We start from the raw sequence: 16479 nt of genomic DNA, 5'->3' as shown, positions 1-16479 counted from the left end.
CCCCCCCCTTACCCACACCCCCATCACACTAACATTCTGGAATCCCTCCATGATGTTCCAGACTCCCTCATCAGAACGTCCTGATCCCTGTCCCGCACCGAAACAATCCAGAGCCCCACCTAAAGGCTCCGGACCAGCATCAGTATTCCGGAAGTCTCTGGTGTTATGGAGGTCGGACTGATGTCACGGCTGAGTCGGAGACAGGAAGTGGGGCGGGAAGTCCGTAAAGAATACAAACATTAGTGGTGGGGAAAGGGAACAAAGGCATATTATCATTACACGCAAATGCTTAATTCCTCGACACACACATGAATTTTACATGAATCTTATATTATGAATTCTGACATTTACACCTGCCAATTAAAAATGCTGTGCTGCATCTTTCTATTTGTAGGATAATTGTATTTGAACTCGATTGAACTTATTAAAAGTCAAATGTGGTGACATTTAGATGGGGGATTGCAACTGCGTGTGTGTGTGTGTGTGTGTGTGCGTGCATGAGAATTTTTTTTTTTCTTGCATTGAATCAGAGCAGGCAGAGAGAATAGTCTTTAAGTTCACTTCTGTTTCTGTTTTGCAGTTTTCCAGCTTCACGTGTCATTTATTTCTGCAATACCCATTAGAGATCTGCTCTTAATGGCATTTACATAAGGCTTAAGTTTTCTTTTTTTTTTTCTATGCCCACAGCCAGTGTCCTCTCTGAACCAAATCAATGCTAAAGTACAAAGAGAACACCAATCCAGGCCTAATTAAATGTCACATTTAACTCCCCGCCTGCTATCTCTCTTTCACACGCATGAGCATGGATTTTATAAATCAATACCCAGGGGAAATGGACTGGAAGTGTATTAGGTTATTTGGATTGATCATAACAGAAAGATTTGTTGTAGATCTATCCCGGAGCCGAGCAGCAAGCTTTCTAAATATGCACCTAACACACACACTCACGGAAATGATATGATTGAATCAGCCTGGATCAGCTTCACATTTCAATAAAGGAGATATCGCCCTGCAGGCAGCCGCAGAGCCAGGTGCTGGTTTTTTTTTTTTTTTGCCCTGCAGGCTGAATCACCGAGCCTCAGAGTGTCCGACCTGTCAGCACACACACTTGTCTCAATGATTAACAGGGGGCTGACTCACTCACCGGCTTCATAAAGTGTGCTTCAGGTCGATGTATGCATGAGAGGGAGGAAAGTGATGACGAATGACAGAAGAGTAAGACAGAGGTAAAACCCCTCTGAGTATGTTGGTATGTGTTTATAAGATGCCAGGTCGTATCGTGAGCATGAATTCTTATAGTGCACTTGGACCGTGAACTATCAGCAGGCCCGGATCATATGACAGGGCCACTCATGATTCTAATTGGTTTCTTTATCAGGAGGGCCAGAGTAGACCTGCCGTGCCTCTAAATCATGCATGACTCAGTCCCCAGACCTTCGTGGGGTAATTCATCCATCTTTTCATTTGAGATATGGCCTGTTTCATGTCTACCTATTTCAGCTAGTGAATTATCAAAGTGACTGTGTGTTTTAGTCAACCGTAAACACACGCTAAAAGCCTGCCTGTAAATGTTTGGGAAGGTGTGGTTGAGAAGTGTTGAGGATTACTGTGAAGCTTTAGAAACGTATTAAGGTGAAAATATCACCAACTGATGATCATCATATAAGTAGTTAAAGGATAAGCATGAGTAGTTAATTTAGTTTCATCTTGACTAGCTATAACATTAAAATGATACCTATATAATCAAATGATATAAACTACATTCTTCATTAATTTACCTTAGGATGCTTCTGTACTTTTACTTGAGCAAATTTTGTATATTGGACTTTAACTTGTAAAGTAGTACTTTTATTCTCAGTGGCCACTTTTTGAGGTACTCCTTTATGAAATATCAATACAATAGCTCAGCCATAACTTCTCTTTACAAAGATAATAATGATCAGTTTTGATCGACGCTGACAGAGAGGTATTAATTCAACTATATGTTGATTATTGAGGTTGTAGTTTGCAGCAGTGTAGAACTGGACTGTATAACGTTGAGAGAGGTATTTAATTGTTTGTCCAGCCCATTTACAATTAATCATCGATTAATCTGTCAATCACTTTTTCTAATTAATCAATTAGTTGTTTGGACTGTGACAAAACAGTGCATAATAATAGAACATAATAATTTACCAGAACAACAGGGTGATGTCTTTACATAGCTTTTTTTGCATTCAATCAGTGGTTTAAAACCCAAAGATATTCAGTCTATCACAATGCTAGCTTGGAAAAGTGGTAAATCCTCACACTGGAGAAGCTGGAACCATCAAACGTTTCGTGGTTCTGTCATTTCCCATCTACAAAAGTTGCAAAGGTGTACCTAATAAAGTGGCCAGAGAGTGTATATTGTTGTAGTACATTTATGTAAAATAAGAATCAAAATATTTTTCCAACACTAACTACTTTTTATGACTTGCTTTGTCTTCCATACCTCAAATATTTTGAATAAAACAACTACTTTAGTTTGGTGGGCACTACAGCTCCTCATTCACTGGCTATGAATTAATTAATGTGGGTGTATTCGATATCTCCCGCAACCCCTCCCTCTGTGTAATTCGGTGGGCGGGGCGTAATCACACATTGCGCTTCCCAGGCTGCCGGGGTTTAAGAGGATTACAGCGGCGGGCTGGCTCGGGGAGGGAACCGTACTGTTGCCGCCGTCGGTCGGTGTCCAACAGCGGCGGCAGCAGCATCAGCAGCACCAGTAGCACCAGTAGCTGTAGCAGCAGTAAGTGGGAGCTGTGATGGCATGTGTTGCACCGGCGATGTTAACGGACAACGGTCAACTTTACACCTGAGGACAACAAAAACGGGGAGACCCAGTCGGAGTCTCGAGATTATGTCCGGAGCTCGTTGTGCTGCTGTGGAGAAAAGTTTACCAGAAGTAAGGACACAGTTACAGCAACGGCGGTAAAATGGTAAATATCCGTTGTGCACTCTTAACAAAGTTAGCTAACGTTAGCGAACTAACCTCGACACCGTTGCTCAACAGAGATAAACGTTGATTATTTTGAGTGTTTAAAACCCAACGACTTCTCCATATCCAGTCCATACGTTGCGTTTACGTTCTCCCCCTCTTCTTCTGCCCACGAAGCCTGGTGTTAATTAGGTGGGAAATTACCGGTTTTCAACGAACAAGCGAAGAGTTCACAAGTCATTTTTTTAACGTGTTTAAAACTAGCTAACTAGCTAACCGTCGAGGTTTTGTCAGTAGAAAAGCAAGTGCCACTTATAAATCCTCCTCAATATTTAGTGGAAACAGCTGTCAGACCTTCCTCTGCTGTCACGTTTTGGTTGTGAGGAGACAAAAATGTCTTTATTTTAAGAAAAAAAAAAGCTTTAATTATTAATTTATTTGTCAGAAAATGTGTGTATTGGCTGCAGAATAACGTATTAACACACTCCCCCTAATCAATCTTCAGGAGCCTCTTTGCATTTCGGTACAGATCCTCTTTCTCTTTAATTTTCCATTCTTAACATTTGTCTCTTACTGTTTTGTTTTGTTTTTTTTCACTCCCACAATCGTGTGCTATAAAAAGGGACTGCAGTATGGAGAAGTGTCCGCCAGCTCTGAAACCTCTTATATCATGTTGCACTACTGTATCTGCACACATATGTGAGGTGTCATTAAATTGGCAGATTTTTGAATGCGGTTCGGTGGAGATGAGATGAGATGAGCTGAGCTGAGCTTCTTCCAGATCTGATCACACAGCGAAGTTGTGGTAATGCTTCATAAGTCATTTTGACACCATGCTCAGGTGATTATTATGTAGACGTTTTATCATCTAGACATCAAGTGTGCTGTTTGCAAACAGTAAACGCACCCACAGGCTAATCCAGTGGTGGAGCAGGTTTATCTAGTCTGTCTACAAGCTTTGCTTTGCTTTGCTTTGATTCAGATTCATCCTTCTGTCATCATATCCAATCATATGGAATTTGATTTCCATTCAACCAACTCCATATGTGCTGCAGAGCTCCTTGTTGCACGAGGGGCAAGCGGCCATACAGTATGTGCCTTTTTATTGTTATTTTTGTGACCACACATGCAGTGGTGACATGCCTGTGCCGCCGTGTTCTTCCTCCTAAAGGTTGGATAACGTGACGTGATATGACAGAAAAACAGTTTCTTCTCTGACCCACATACGGAGGAGCTTCTGCTCTTGTGAAGCCCTGTGCAGAACAATTATACAGGCTCCTCGGCTGAGAGTTGTATGAAAGAGTCTACATGGGTACAAGGTGCATCGCCTTTTGTGTTGCTATGCAATTCACACAGGTCTTATGTGAACCCCATTTTAAAGGTTCCTTAAAATTACTTTAATGCTGCAATTTTCTTCCTCAGTTTGACTTAATTTCAATGTAATAGTAGAAAAGAGCCACTCGCACTGCTACAGTCTTCTGGGAGATGGGAACAGGATTTTTTATTTTTTATTTTTTGCCAGCTGACACCCACATACACAACTGTGAACCATGTCTCTGTGGTGTGTTGTCCTGCTGTCTGTTAGGCATCAGTACTCGGGGGGGGGGGGCTTTTGTAAACTCATGAGGCCTTCATGAGCTGTTCAAGAGCTGGAGGGAGACCATCCCGTCCTCAGTGGTTAACCTTTATTTGACAGCACTCAGGGGATACATATGGGGGGTGTCGACTGAGCACCTGGGAGCTGCCCAGTGCAAACATGGTTTACAGCTGAGCTGCTCTGTTGGTGCCTTGCCCAAGGGCACCTAGGTGGTAGTTGTTGTGGAGGGAAACAGCGTTAGTCACTCACTCTCCTCGAGCACAATTTCCTGTCTGTAGCTGGGAGGTGTAGTGTCTGTAAGGGAGGCGGCACAGTACACTGAAGCCTCTGCAAACTATTTCTACTGCAACTTTTTTAACAAGTTATTCTCTCTCAAATGTGAGAGCTGAAACGGTTAATCACTTAATCGATCAGTCGAGACACAGAAAATTAATCAATTGGGGGGAGTCATTTTTCAAGCTTGAATGCAGAACTTTAACTAAGGATTTTCTACTTTTTTGTCTTTAATGATAACAAAGTAAATATATTTGAGTTTTTTTTAATTTATTGTACCAAGCGGATTTTAAATCGTCAACTTTAATAAAGAATACACATTAAGTGTTATAACCTCTTTTAGTGTGTTGACTGTACACAAGAAAGAATCAACCACACTGATGAATTAATTAATTGATAATAATAAATTGTAGTCTGTGAGCTAAGAGCATTAAAAAGCAACGCAAATTAGATCAAAACTGTGAAAAATGCCAGAGGCGAAGATATTCAGTTTATTATCAGATGTGACAAAGAAAAAAAAAATGGAAATCCTCACATTTGAGAAGCTGTAATTAGGGATATATTGGTAGTTTTGATTAAAAAAAGACTTAAAACGCTTAATAAGTAATTCATATATGATTACCCTATTGCTGTTTTTCAGTTGATCTACCAATTAATCGATTAATCCCACTGCCGGTCTATTGATTTTCTGTTCAATCCACTTAAAACGCACGTACAGAGTTCATAAATGCACTGAATACCACCTTAAATCTGTTGTTTAATGAGCGGGCCTTCCTCAGTACTGACGTTACACATTACTTTTCCTGTGTGCAAATCTAAATATAGTGCAGCAGGATTAAAAACGTGTCTCCTAACCTCATCTCTTACCCGTCATACATAATGCACGCTAAAATATTTGGCATTTCATCAGCACCTCTTCAGTTCAGAGGGTTGCGGTCTTCTGTGGGACCCACATCGGCGCCTGCGGAGACTTGGCGTTCGTCTTAACCGGGCAGACGTGCTCAGCTTATCTCCTCGGTGATGAAGAGAGAAAGCGACTGTTATCGGTGAGGAAATTGATTTGTTGAGCCAGGTAGAAGGACTGTTGTTGACTCAGTTTTATCGAAATATCAATATGGACGCCTCTTAAAGGTCAGGTCGCTCGTGTGTGTTTGTGTGTGTCTCTGTGTTTACAGTGTGTCTCTGTGTGGGTGGTGGTGTATAATTAATGCATGGAGTAGCCTTTTCTCTTGCTATCATTACATCAGTTTCAGAGAGGAAGATTTGCAGGCTGGACGCTTGTGTGTGTGTGTGTGTGTGTGTGTTTTTGATCTAAAGGAAAGGGATGAGGTTGTGTTTCCTTCTCCGAGTTCCCCACAGCGTTCCCTCCAGGCAGCGACCTGTTTTTCTAAGACTTTCTTCTTCAGCCTCACGTCAGTAAAGAAGAGATTGTCTTGCCCAAGGTCTAATTCAACTTCTCTTGGCACAGAGATAACCGGAATCTATTTATTACTGAAACAGCATTTGTCTGGCATCAGTCACACATCAAGATACAGTTTGTTTTGTTTGTTTTGGCTGGGAAATGCATCACACAGAGACTTCCCTAAGCTCCAGCGTTGGATTGTTAGACACCAAAGAAAAGCTAAAATAACCTGACTGTGCAGGAACATTTATTTCTACCCAATGGCAAACGCGAATGGAAGTCTCGGATTGTTTTGTTTATCAGATAGGATGTAAAATGTTTTCCTCTTTCTTTCAGTGCAGTTGTTCAGCTCGTTTCGTTCAAATACTATCTGTACTTTCAGTTATAGTTGTGTCTTGTAGGTGTTCCTCCCTTTTTTTAAGAATGAATTTACCATAACTGTCTTGTAGTTCAGGGCTGCATCTATCCATTATTGATTGATCTGCCAAGTTCTTTGTCACTTAATTGATTGAAGGTGACGTCAGAACCCAAAGATATTCAATTTAAAGTTACGTAAGACAAAGAAAAGCAGCAACTCTTTGTATCGGTTTTTTTTTTTTTGCTAGAAAATTCTAGCTCATTATTATTCTGTTGATCAGCTAATGGATTTTCTGGACTTATCGTTGCAGCTCTAAAACAACAAAGTCATTATATCAACCGAAGACACCAAACACTCTTTGGTTGCAATTTCTCGAATGAGAGAATTTTCTAATTTTCTCTGTTTTTATATCTTTGTAAACTGAACTTCTTTGAGCTTTGGGGAATTGTTATGGGCTATTTTTTTTAGTATTTCTTGGCAATGACTTGTCAGGATTATTAAAGAATAATCAACAGATCAGTCTATTGTGAAAATATCACTTAGTTACAGCTCATGAGTTAAGCTCCATGGCTTTTGGTTGACTCAACAAAAACAAAACAAAGGGAGGAACAGGCTCAACTTGCTTTTTATGTTTAGTCTCTTGAAATCCTTCAGGGTGCTACCAGTCCATGTAAATCAGATATCAGGCGAGCACCAGCGTTGGAGAAGCATGAATCAAAGGATTTGCTTAAAAAAATGACATTTTTTACAAAAATTAGTTGCAGATAAATTGATTTGTCGACTTGTTGCAGCTCTAGTTCCTTACATGAAAAAGAGACAATAAAAATAGAGCAAAACAAATAGAGCTTAAAAGTTGTATAATGTGTTCCCTGCCTTTGGGGTTTATGGATTTTCCCCTAAGTAACACAACAGTTGATTTCATGCAGCCGGTCAGAGCTTGTTTTTCACTTCTACGTCTGTAGGCTACAGGAAACCGGCTACTGCAGTGAGCCTTGTTTTATTGCCAACACACACACACACACACACACACACACACACACACACACACACGTATATACAAACTGACAGAGTTCCCCATCAGCACCACAAATCACAGTGATGAGCTGAGCCGGGGCCATTGAGAGAGAACAAACTGGGAGGAGTGAATGTAGTTGAATGGGAACTGACTGATGGTCTTCGCCCTTCGACTGGCTTCAGTGGTTATTACGGCGAGGTGCGAGCCCGGCTCTGCTCGGTCGCGTCTGTTGTCACGGCAACCGGTGGAATCCGTTTCCCCTAGCCCCCTCTTCTTTTTCGTGTCCCGGAATAAACGAGGCTTAACGTTATTAAAAATGAGCGGACATGCGAGCGCCAGAGGAGGAGGCAGTGGCGTGCAAAGAGAGAGGCGATCTGTGAAATGTAAATTATTGGGATGTTTCACATGTAGGTACACAGGTTTATCTCTCTCTCTCTCTCTCTCTCTCTCTCTCTCTCTCTCTCTCTCTCTCTCTCTCTCTCTCTCTCTCTGCTCTTGGATTAGGGATTGAGTGGGCTAAGCTGTCAGTGAATAGACACACCAGCAGTGATGCCGGGTGTGTGAGTAACACGGTGCGGATTAACCAACACACAAATGCTGTGCCCATCAAAAAGATCCTGTGTTGCGCTAACACACACACACACAGCTTCTTTTTTTTTTCCCCCTAGTCATTGCATATAAAGCTGATTCATTGCCAATTGATAAACACTGAGGAGATTTATTTGACTAGCTGCTTGAATTTGGTTTTATTTTCCAACCACTCAAACTCAACAGTACGGCTTCAATTCAAGATTCGATTAAATGTCAGAAAATTGTGAAAAATGCTGTAATTTCCATCAGCCCATTGTAATGTGAACAATCTTTCATATGTTTTGTTGGACCAAGAGAAAAAAAAACAAAAAAAATATTCACTTTTGTATCATGTACAACAAAGAAACTCATCAAATCCTCACACGGGAGAAGATGAAACATCAAATATTTGGCATTTTTGCTTAAAAACTTACTACTGCTCCTCGATCAACTGACTGCTGTAGCTCTGCAACCTGGTTTAATGACACTTTAGCCCTATGTGAATTAATTTACAAAGTGGTGAAACAATTGGTATTAAAAGTATTTGGTTAGCACTTTGCTGTTACGCTTAATATTATTTATCAACTCAGAGCTAATCGATTTAGTCATGATTTAATAAGATAAAACATTCCAGATATTTGCTGGTTCCAGCTTCTCGAATATGGAGATTTTCTATGTTTATAAACCTGTTTTATATCATGTGAATTGGCTGTTTGGTTTTGGACAGTTGGTTGGACATTTGAAGACGTTACTACTGGCTCTGAGAAATTGTGACACTTTGATAGAGCTGAAACTAATGGTTATCATTATCAGTTCATTAGTGGATTTATTGTGTCAGTTAATCATTTGTCTAAAGCTCAAGTTAATATCTTCAGACTTCTTGTTTTGGCTGATAAATGGTCCGGAGCATGGATATATTCTATTAGAGGACTTTAGAAAATGGGCATGTTTTCAAATTAGAAGCTTAAATCAGATGATTTAAAAAATATATCTATTTCCTTAAATGACACAAATGATCAATCACCAAAACCGAAAATGGTCGACTGCTTGTTAAAGTTTCATTTTGAGTATTTTATGGACCAAAACAGAAACTTTATTGTCCTCCAGGATGGACAGATGAAAAGAGCAGCATGTGGTAAATACTACTGACACAAAAAACAAACTTCAGAACACAAGTTAAATATAGAAAATAAAAAACCTAAAACAATGGAGCAAAATCTGTGTTAGCTAGAGCCTTAGTCAAACACATTCTCTGTAATGTACTGTGTGTAAATAAAGTCAGAGATATTTCAGTGCAGAGTTCCTGACACACACACACACACACACACACACACACACACACACACACACTAGCCAGTCACAGTTATGTAATGTACAGGGGAGTGTTTGCATTTGGACGAATGCAGGATAATTCAGACTGCGTGGACACGTACAGTATGTACGTAGGTTAGTGTGTCAGCGTGTGTGTGTGTGTGTTTGTTTTAAAATGCAGAGCAGTGTTAGGCTCTGAATCAGGCATCCAAAAATGGAGCGTCTCTCTATAGAGGTGTTGAATGTGGCTGAGCTCTTTCCTGTGTTATATTTGGCATCTAAATACAGAATGACCGAGTGAAGTGTGTGTGTGTGTGTGTGTGTGTGGTTAACAAAACAAGTAACCTATTTATTTAATTATCAAGTATCACAGTGATCATTCATTTCTCAGGAAAAAAAACAACAAACAAATTCACTTTTTGAAGCCACCACTCTAATATAACTATCATAACTAACATTATGTTCTTTATGCAAATGAGGAACATTTTGCTGATAATAATGTAGATGACCTGACTCTGCTTGTGGTCTGTGTAGCCACATTTGCTATATGCTATTGCTATACGTCCGCACTACTGCGTTTTCGTTTTAAAACGCATCTCTTTTACTACATTTTCTCCTCCCGTCCACACGACTTTGGACTTTTGGAAACGCTGCTGGACCCGAGTTTAGTTTGAAAACTTGTTGTCTAGACAGGCGAAAACGGAGACCTTTGGAAACGATGACGTAGACACCCACAGTCGCTCCCTCATTTGGGTGTCATTAGCCTCGACTACCAGGGGTGAATACAACATGAAAATGAAATACAAGCGTTTCTGACCTTTTGCTAGCAGCTGTTGTTCAGTTAAATTCTGCATTTCAACACTGCAGCTGTCTTTGCTGTTTCTCGTTCGTATTATTTTTTGCATCTAATCAAGTGCAGAGAAGACAATCTGATTCCTGTTTACACCGGCTTGCACATGCCCGGTGTATGTGATTGCTCAGGTGTGTGTGTGTGTGTGTGTGTTTTCAGGTGTGTTAGTCTGGACGGAGATCATTTCTGATACCGAGCTAAAATGGTCGTCTGGACAGAGTCTTAAAATGAAAACGTATCAGCGTGGACGTAGCCTATACTGCCAGTCATATACAACCAACCAACGTCTTGTGTCTTTGAATGTATGCATTTGAAGCAGCTATTTGTCACATACTACTTACAAGAGAATCCAACCAAACCTAACAGATTTCAGTGATTTTTCACAGTAGCACAGTGACTCATTCAAGTTGGCACCAGTGATCAGTTGGAGCACCAATAGTAGTTGTCAGCGGCTCTGTCTTCATCATCCCATCTCGTGGTGATGCTGCTGGCTGGGCTGCAAAATATAGTTGTTTTTATTTTTTATTTTTTTGTGTGTGTGTGTGTCTTGTTATTTTAGCTGTAAGAGCAGACTCTAAGATGTTCTTAACAGTCAGTGTTTCAGCCGAACTGCGGAGTGGCATGAAAAAATAATTATCCAAAATGACTTTCGAGCGCTAAAAGCACTTTGCATCTACAGAAATGGCTGTTTGCTTCTCTGTCTGCTCACAATGCTTTTCAATTCTTGCCTTTGGTTGAAATATTAATCTGAACTTCAGACTTTTATTCATGTGGGGGTTGAATATGGGCCGTCTAGTCTTCTGTCATAAGGAGCACCTAATTAAAACTAATGCAGTCTCACAACAGCTCTGTGATACTTTGATTCAGTTTATTTATCTTTGAGCATTTTGGAGACTGTTGTTGTTGTTGATGCTTTACTGAGAGCTGTTTCTAATATTTACAAGTGGAGTGGGTTAATATTATTATATTAGAAACCTCTCAGTATAACACAAAGCCATTCAACAGTACCACAAACAACAGTTGAATCAACTCTTCTCTAAAAACAGTTGAACCTTTTCGACTGCAGTTTAGTCACGTTCTCTTTTTCATGGTTGGAAAGTTTAAGAAATAGAGAAACGTTAAGTTCACTTGCTCACTGTGTGTGTGATGTTGGGTGTTGGCTGCAGTTACACCTCCAGGCAGAAAGACATTCATTCGGGTCATGGGATATATAGACATGGCAGGTTATAGCCAAGGGCACTGTACTGTGTAGTTGTGTACGTGTTTATCCTCTCATTCAGGAGACATCATCAGATGATTATAAATCCAATCTGAATTTTCCTCTTTGACATTTTAATAGTCACCCACTTGTTTTGCTTCCATTTCTATCACTTTTCTTCTACTGAAGTTAGCATGCTAACCAGCTAGCCCCAACTAGCTCCAGCTAGCCCACGGTCCAGAGCTAGCTGGTTAGCATGCATGATATTAAGATGCTTTTCAAAGTAAAACATTCCAGTGCTTAAAGTTGTGTGGTATTTAAAGTGATTAAATTTAGATACAAGATTTAAATCATTATAGCCATTATTTGTTTCTGTAGTTGCGTATTATGTGTTTACATGTATTAGGATATGTATTTACTGAAATACAACAGTTGGAAAGCTCGAGGGACATTACATGTAGTTTGTATGAGGTAGGTATGTCGTGCTGTTGGTTGCTGGTGGCTGTTGGATTTTCTGGTTTGATGTTGATTGTGTCTGAATAATCCGACGAGGAATGGGTCATAAAAGTATTAATTCACCATTCGACTATATTATCAATATAGTCAGTGGATGAGTAAATGAGGCTGCTACAGCTGACGTCAGTGGCTCAGACGTCATTGTGGATGTTGTAGACACGCTGCCTTTTGTAACCTGTACGCTGAGATAAAACTAAAATGTTCCCTTGAGGTCACAATATGAACTCTGACCTTAAGTTGTTTCAGTGCTTTGTTTTTAAAGCTCCAATCTTCTGATGATCCATCTGTGGCGTCCAAACGCTGACCTGTACTTGTTACAGCCGGCGGGATTTTCTCTCTTCCTCTCCCTCACTCTCTTCTTCTCTGCCACTTTTCTGTCTCCATCCTTTCCATCCTTTCACGCCCCCTCTTTTTTTACTATTTCTGTCTCTTTTTTTTTTTTTTTTTCTCAACCTCACACATCTGGATCCTCGCCCCGTTTTCTTTTCTCCGGAGCATTTCAAACGGGAGCAGCGCCTGCTGGGTAATCTTTGCTCTGGAAAGCGCAGATTAATATCTCAGATTACAAGAGGAGAGGAGAGAGAAGAGGAGGGGATTACAACTTTTAGCTTTTTTTTTTCTTTTAACTGAATCCCAAACTGCATGTGGGAGTGTAAAGGAGGTCAAACACAAACAATACACATGGCTTCGATAGTGAAGAGCTGTTCTCAGTAGTACATCTTGTGCTCGGTTGTAAAGCTCTACTTGTTGTTGTTGTTGTTGTTTCTGTACATGTCGAAGCTGTATTACCAAATTATTATCTGATGCCGAGCTCCCTGGTTAGTTAATGGATTTTCAACAGTTCATAGATTTTTAACTCGATGTCCATCCACAACTCTCTCTTATCTCACTGCGCTGTGATTTATTGATTCATTGTATTACCTAGTTTCTCTCTGCTGCCCTTACCACAGTAATGTAACAGACTAAATCACCTCCCACTGCACTTTTACTGTTGCTCTTTTCTCTCTCCTGTATGTTTTCCTGAAGATGCACAAGAAGTAGAAGAACATTTTAAATCAAACCTTAAATTGTTCCAAAGTCAACTGCATGTAAAATGTTATTTAATGTGCTTCTCTAAATAAAGCACTTTGTCATCTTTATCAGCATCATTCATGTAGAGTCATTAGTTTAATTAAAACAAATGGATAAAACCAGATTACTAAAAAGATTGGCAGCTGCACACTGCATTTAACATTAAGCACCATCCGGTCTGCGTTCAAAACAAATCACTCTAACTGTTCTGAGTAGAGGGTTTCATCTTAATGCTTTGAATTGCATAGTTTGTGTTACGAAAGACTCGTCCTCTTTGCATCAGGAAACAGTGGAGTTGTTGTTTGGGCTGGACTGTATCAAGATACAACATGTTATTGTGATATTGTGCAAGCCCACTGGGTCCACCACTCCGGTCCAGACCAGATTAGTTTAACAGCTGAGGGATGGATTGGCATGAAATGAGCACAGGTATTCATGGTGCCCAGAGGATGAATCCTGATGATTCTTCATCTAGTGCCACCAGCAGCTCAGAGTTTTCACTTCTCTAGTGAAATAGCTCAACATCTACTTGATGGATCGGCATAAAAATTTGGTTCAACATCCGTCCACACAGATCTGATGTTTTTGTCTGCTGCAGTTTTTCATCTCTTCAAGGCTTCTCCCGTTGCACTTTGTCACAGTTGATTCACCTTGTTCAATGCGCCGGCACGCAACAGGCCACCAAAACAAAACAACATGTCGGCCATGTGGAACTTTTACAAAGTGTGTGAGACTGATAAAATGTACGTCATCTGCAATGCATGACAGAAATGATCGGGATCAGCCGATCTGAATCATAGATGATCGGTATCAGCAGCAAAAAAAAAAAAGGTAGTCGTGGCAACTTTTCCTCAGACAAAAGTAAAAACTTTTATGCCGACTTCTATGTCTACGTTTACACTCAGCTGTGTTTATAATGCATGAATTGGAAATTTGCATAAAAGCAGTCAGATGGATGCACTTATTCTGAGCATGTTCACACGCTAATGTTAGCATTTATCACAAAGCACCTTACAGGGCTGCTAGCATGACTTGCAGTCTATTCTTTTGTTTTAGTGACCATCATAGGCATGTAACCCTTGAAGAACCCTCTGTTTCCTCTGCATGCACCTGCAAATCAAGCACATATTAGCGCTGATTGAATTCATTTTAAAAATGTAAAGGTCTACACCTGGATTCCCCAGACATCCTTCCCCTGGGAGCATCTTAAATGATCAGTTTAAATTTGCAGCGACTTTTAAAGGGGAGTAAATGAGGAGAGGATGAGAGGATGATATCTCACTTGGTCTCTGACTCAGTAGGACATGCCTTTCCTCCCTCATCCCTCCATCTGTGGTTTGTTAATGAGGCTCTGGGGGGGGGGGGGGGGTTCCCAAGGCCATGTCACTGCAGCACTATGATACTTTCTCTATGGGCATGTCAGTCTGACAAACTACAGAGTTCTGTGAGAAATTGGGCTGCTTTTTTTAGGTCATATCACATAGCTTACATACCACACAAAGTCTAAAGCACAGAGTAAAATGAAAATTTGATCAAGTTTTTCTGCTTTGAACTCCTGTCAGCCGACATGTAGCGCTGTGGCTTCTCAGACGTCACACCTTCTTTTATCAAGTTTGCATTGAAGTTACACAAAAACGACTCTGCACTAAGGTGTTTGTTGTGACACTGTAGATCACTATGACGGAAGCAAAAATGATTAACTATAGATCAGTTAGCTGTTAAATTTAAATGCTGCATGAAATAAGATATAAACTAGTATTAAAATGTGCCCTGACATTTATACACGAGTAGATTTTAGATCTAATACATCAATTTCAGTTGCTACTATTTCTTTGAATTCACCGTTTCTTTCATGTTTAACAAAATAAGACATTATTTCAGTAACATAATTTAAATATCCTGTCCAGCCCATCACACGTGCACCTAACACTCATTTGCGCTACCCCGAGCATTTAGTGGCAGTGATGCTAAGTGCTTTTCAGACACTCTCCATTGATTCCCTATTGTCCTTATCACCATCAGACTGATTTCTGTTGTATCTGTGATTAACACACAGGTCAAGTGCGTAGATTGTCAGTGCAGAAGCAGTTGAGATGGGACAATATGGCAATTTGAAATGATTAAAGTGCCGCTGAATCAAATTAAGTGGTTTTAGAAGCAGGCGTGAGGTTGATGGTAGGAGGAGCTGTGACTCGAAAGAAGCAGTGCGGCGACTGGAATTACAGTTTCAGCGAAGTCGATGCAGGTTGAGCAGAGTGTAAATAATTAATTGGTCAATCAGAAGCAAAGTGATGAAGATTGATCAGGGAGCGATCGATCAAACTTGGCTCAGACTGCAGCTTGGTCTGATTTTTTTGAGACAATGATTCATGTGTCGTACTGTAGGCGTTGGATAATGTGGACGTGTCCTGTTCTGCCCGCCACGAGTTCAGTATGTGTGGGCGTGTGCAGAGCGTGGCCTGTTCGGACTTGAAATTGGTTTCCAGTCAGTGCGGCGATACAGTAATCAGGCACACGCTGTTTACTTCCTGTCAGCTCCACCTGGGGTTTTGGCCGCAGTACAGGTGTGTGAATGAGTGTGTGTTTGCATTACTTAAGATAGAACAAAGGCGATGTTGTCAACACAAAGCGAAGGCAGAGCCAGACATGGTGGACTTTGGGTCATAAGCTTTCTCTGCTCAGTGTTTGGATCTTTCTTCTTTAGTCTTCTGTGTTCAAAACTGTGTCTTTAAACAGTTTTAATATGTCAACTTAAGCCTTTAGGAACATTTTTTTGACAAAATGATTAATAAAGTAATTAGCAAAGCAGTTGGCAGATTAGTTGATAAGGAAAATAATAGCAGCTACTTTCATTCATTTTTTAAATATTACCTGTAGAGGACAACGTTTTAGCAGCTACTTTCATTCATTTTTTAAACACAGTCTGTTTGGAATCATTCATTTTGATGACAGGATTGTTTGTTTTTACAGAAACTCGAAGTGTGATATTGAATTATCATGTAGTCTAGTCAGTTTTATTTATGTAGCTGTGAATCACACATTCGCCTCAAAGGACTTTCCAATCTGAACAGCATACAAAGGAAAAAGGGTTTCATTTCCCCCTGGTTTAAAGTGATTTTTTAAAAATAGTTATAATTCTGAATGTTGCCTGAACTCTCCATGTTTGCATTCTAGCCCATTTCCTATTTTCACGTCTGCTCTGTGACTGTTTTCCATTTATTGTGTGTGTGTGTGTGTGACTGTGGTGTATCAGTGGAGCCCCGTGGGGAGGTGTGCCTGTCTGCTCACTCCTGTTCCCCACAGGAGGTTCCTCTCTCTGGTCACAGAGTCACGGATGACCCCCCCCCCCCCAGGCGGGA

General features: G+C 40.4%; 1 protein-coding gene across 3 annotated transcripts in view; it reads left to right on the top strand.

The window, feature by feature from the left end:
* The window catches only part of tmcc3 (transmembrane and coiled-coil domain family 3), a 42448-nt gene that overhangs the window by 12111 nt on the left and 13858 nt on the right, over window positions 1-16479 (top strand). The window contains exon 1 of one of the 3 annotated variants that reach the window (XM_087179038.1): window positions 2673-2926. The exons of 1 other annotated variant lie outside the window; for it this stretch is intronic. In XM_087179038.1, the coding sequence (XP_087035164.1) occupies window positions 2792-2926 (135 nt within the window). In that variant the 5' untranslated portion in view covers window positions 2673-2791. Of the gene's footprint in view, window positions 1-2672; window positions 2961-16479 lie in introns of those variants that run through there. One more of the 3 variants, XM_023425315.2, reaches the window with a different exon arrangement.

The sequence above is a fragment of the Seriola lalandi genome, unplaced genomic scaffold (assembly GCF_002814215.2).
Source record: "Seriola lalandi dorsalis isolate HSWRI2012SDOR001 ecotype SW California unplaced genomic scaffold, Sedor1 jcf7180002054770, whole genome shotgun sequence".
NCBI lineage: Eukaryota > Metazoa > Chordata > Actinopteri > Carangiformes > Carangidae > Seriola > Seriola lalandi.
The sequence above is the reverse complement of the archived record's forward strand: the minus strand, read 5'-3'. Positions and strand labels throughout refer to the sequence as shown.